Source organism: Sander vitreus, chromosome 23, assembly GCF_031162955.1.
Source record: "Sander vitreus isolate 19-12246 chromosome 23, sanVit1, whole genome shotgun sequence".
Taxonomy (NCBI): domain Eukaryota; kingdom Metazoa; phylum Chordata; class Actinopteri; order Perciformes; family Percidae; genus Sander; species Sander vitreus.
The window spans coordinates 23,486,409-23,488,908 of record NC_135877.1 but is presented as its reverse complement, the minus strand read 5'-3'; the positions used below and the strand labels follow the sequence as shown (position 1 = coordinate 23,488,908).

The 2,500-nt window shown below is 45.2% G+C and overlaps 1 protein-coding gene across 4 annotated transcripts in view; it reads right to left on the bottom strand.

The window, feature by feature from the left end:
- entpd6 (ectonucleoside triphosphate diphosphohydrolase 6) overlaps positions 1-1,986 on the bottom strand; it is a 21,855-nt gene extending 19,869 nt beyond the window's left edge. For all 4 annotated transcript variants that reach the window (XM_078242894.1, XM_078242895.1, XM_078242896.1 and 1 more), the window contains exon 1: positions 1,720-1,986. In XM_078242894.1, coding sequence (XP_078099020.1) covers positions 1,720-1,945 — 226 coding nt within the window. In that variant the 5' untranslated portion in view covers positions 1,946-1,986. The remainder of the gene's footprint in view (positions 1-1,719) is intronic.
- Positions 1,987-2,500: the final 514 nt, after the last annotated feature.

The following is a 2,500-nucleotide window of genomic DNA, read 5'->3' as shown; positions in this document are numbered from 1 at the left end:
TCTCTGTGTGCGTGTCTGTGTCTGTGTGTGTGCGTTTGTGTGTCTGTCTCTATGTGTCTGTGTGTGTCTCTGTGTGTGTCTCTGTGTGTGTGTGTGTGTGTGTGTCTCTCTCTGTGTGTGTGTCTCTGTGTGTGTGTGTGTGTGTGTGTGTGTGTCTCTCTCTGTGTGTGTGTGTGTGTGTGTCTCTGTGTGTGTGTGTGTGTGTGTGTGTGTGTCTCTCTCTCTGTGTGTGTGTGTGTGTGTGTGTGGTGTTTGGCCCTATCTCATTTAATTCTGTGTTTTTAACTGGCTGACCCTGGACCGGTGCCTACATTTGAGCTGTCATTAAGCTCTTAACGACAATCCCGGTCTGTATAACTAACAGGTGCTGCCATTAGTCCGGTTAGCTGTGATGCTAACAAAGGAGCCAAAACAGCACTCAGCCTGCGTGGTTTAGCTTAAGCAGTTAAATGCGATAACGAAGGCATTTGGCCGAGCGCTGCAGGAAACTTTCTCTAAGCCTAATAAACCAAAAAAAAGCTCTAAAACACACTAATGAGTTTGTGACCATTTGGACTCTGGCAGCGGGAATTACAGGCCCAAAAGCTCCTCTTGTCTGTCGGGATTCACATCTGGTAATTAATGTTTTGGGGCCAATGTGTGTGGGTTTTAAATACACTTAGAACAGTTCAAACACAGAACACGTTTTCTGCAGGAAACCCTGCAGCTGTCAAGTTAGCTCCCAAAGAATCCAAACAACTAAACAACTAGAAACATCTATCAAAAGTTCAGAAAAAGAGAAGTAAAACTACCACAAAGACACACAAAATGTGAGAAACTGCATTTTTGTTGTTGAAAAATGTGTGTGTGTCTGTGTGTGTGTGTGTGTGTGTGTGTGTGTGTGTGTGTGTGTGTGTGTGTCTGTGTGTGTGTGTGTGTGTGTGTGTGTGTGTCTGTGTGTGTGTGTGTGTGTGTGTGTGTGTGTGTGTGTGTGTGTGTGTGTGTGTGTGTGTGTGTGTGTGTGTGTGTGTGTGTGTGTGTGTGTGTGTATATATGTATGTGTGTGTGTGTGTGTGTGTGTGTGTGTGTGTATGTGTCTGTGTGTGTGTGTGTGTATATATATGTATGTGTCTGTGTGTCTGTGTGTATGTGTCTGTGTGCACGTGCTTGTGTGTGTGTGTGTGTATATATGTATGTGTCTTTGTGTGTGTGTGTGTATGTGTCTGCGTGTGTGTATGTGTGCACGTGCTTGTGTGTGTGTGTGTGTGTGTGTGTAAGTGTGTGTGTGTGTGTGTGTGTGTAAGTGTTTGTGTGTGTCTGTGTGTAAGTGTCTGTATGTGTGTGTGTGTATGTGTATATGTATGTGTGTGTATGTATGTGTGTGTGTATGTGTGTCTGTGTAAAAGGACACCTATGTGTGTGTGTGTGTGTATATGTGTCTGTGTGCAACATTTTCTTGAGAAAAGGACACCTATGTGTCTGTGTCTATGTGTATGTATGTGTCTGTGTGCACGTGCGTGCGTGTGTGTGTGTGTATGTATGTGTGTGTGTCTGTGTAAAAGGACACCTATGTGTGTGTGTGTGTGTGTGTGTGTTTGTGTGTCTCTGTGTGTGTGTGTGTGTGTGTGTGTGTGTGTGTGTGTGTGTGTGTGTGTGTGTGTGTGTGTGTGTTAAAGGACACCTAAACCTCAGCCAAATATGCGGCCCTACGTCCTTCACGTAGCGAGGGAAAACACTGACCTTTGTTCTCTATCTGGAACTTGAAGATGTGGATCCTGGTCCCAGTGCTCCCAGCATCGAACATGATGCCGTACTGGAAGCTGGGTACGGCGGTAGCGGTCCGGTGGCGGGGAGGAAGTCTGTGGGCTTCGGGCTTTGTGGCGGCATAGTGACGCTTCACAAACATCAGGTAGGCGAGCAGGCAGCCCACAAAAATGAACACTGCGGCCTGCTTTGGTCTCTTCATCACGACTCATTCTCTGAGCTGCATCCTGAGATTCTGCTGGAAAAAACAAAGACTAAACTTCACATCATTTAAAGGGGAACTACGTTTTTCTTCAACCTGGACCCTATTTTCCAATGTTTTTCTGTGCAAGTGACCGATAGGAACAACAATCTTTGAAAGTGGTCTAAGCCCTGAGTGTTTATTGACATATGAACGCACAAGAATCACTGTCAACACGCACGGGGACTGACATTATTCAGACAGCTATATAGTCATGTCCTGTGTGTGTGTGTGTGTGTGTGTGTGACTGTGACTGTGTGTGTGTGTGTGTGTGTGACTGTGTGTGTGTGTGTGTGTGTGTGTGATTGCAAACCAGGTCTGTAATGTAACCCCTATGGGGCAATGTGCATCCTCAATTTCGTCCACTAAAAGTTGTGTTGTTGCTGCTGACAGACTCAGATTATTATTCTAAGTGTCTGACAACATTATGAAAGGATCCCTACAGAGATAGACCTTTTAGTTAAAGAGTAAGATCCTTTTAGTTTAACATGAAAGAGCCCCGAAATCACCATCACC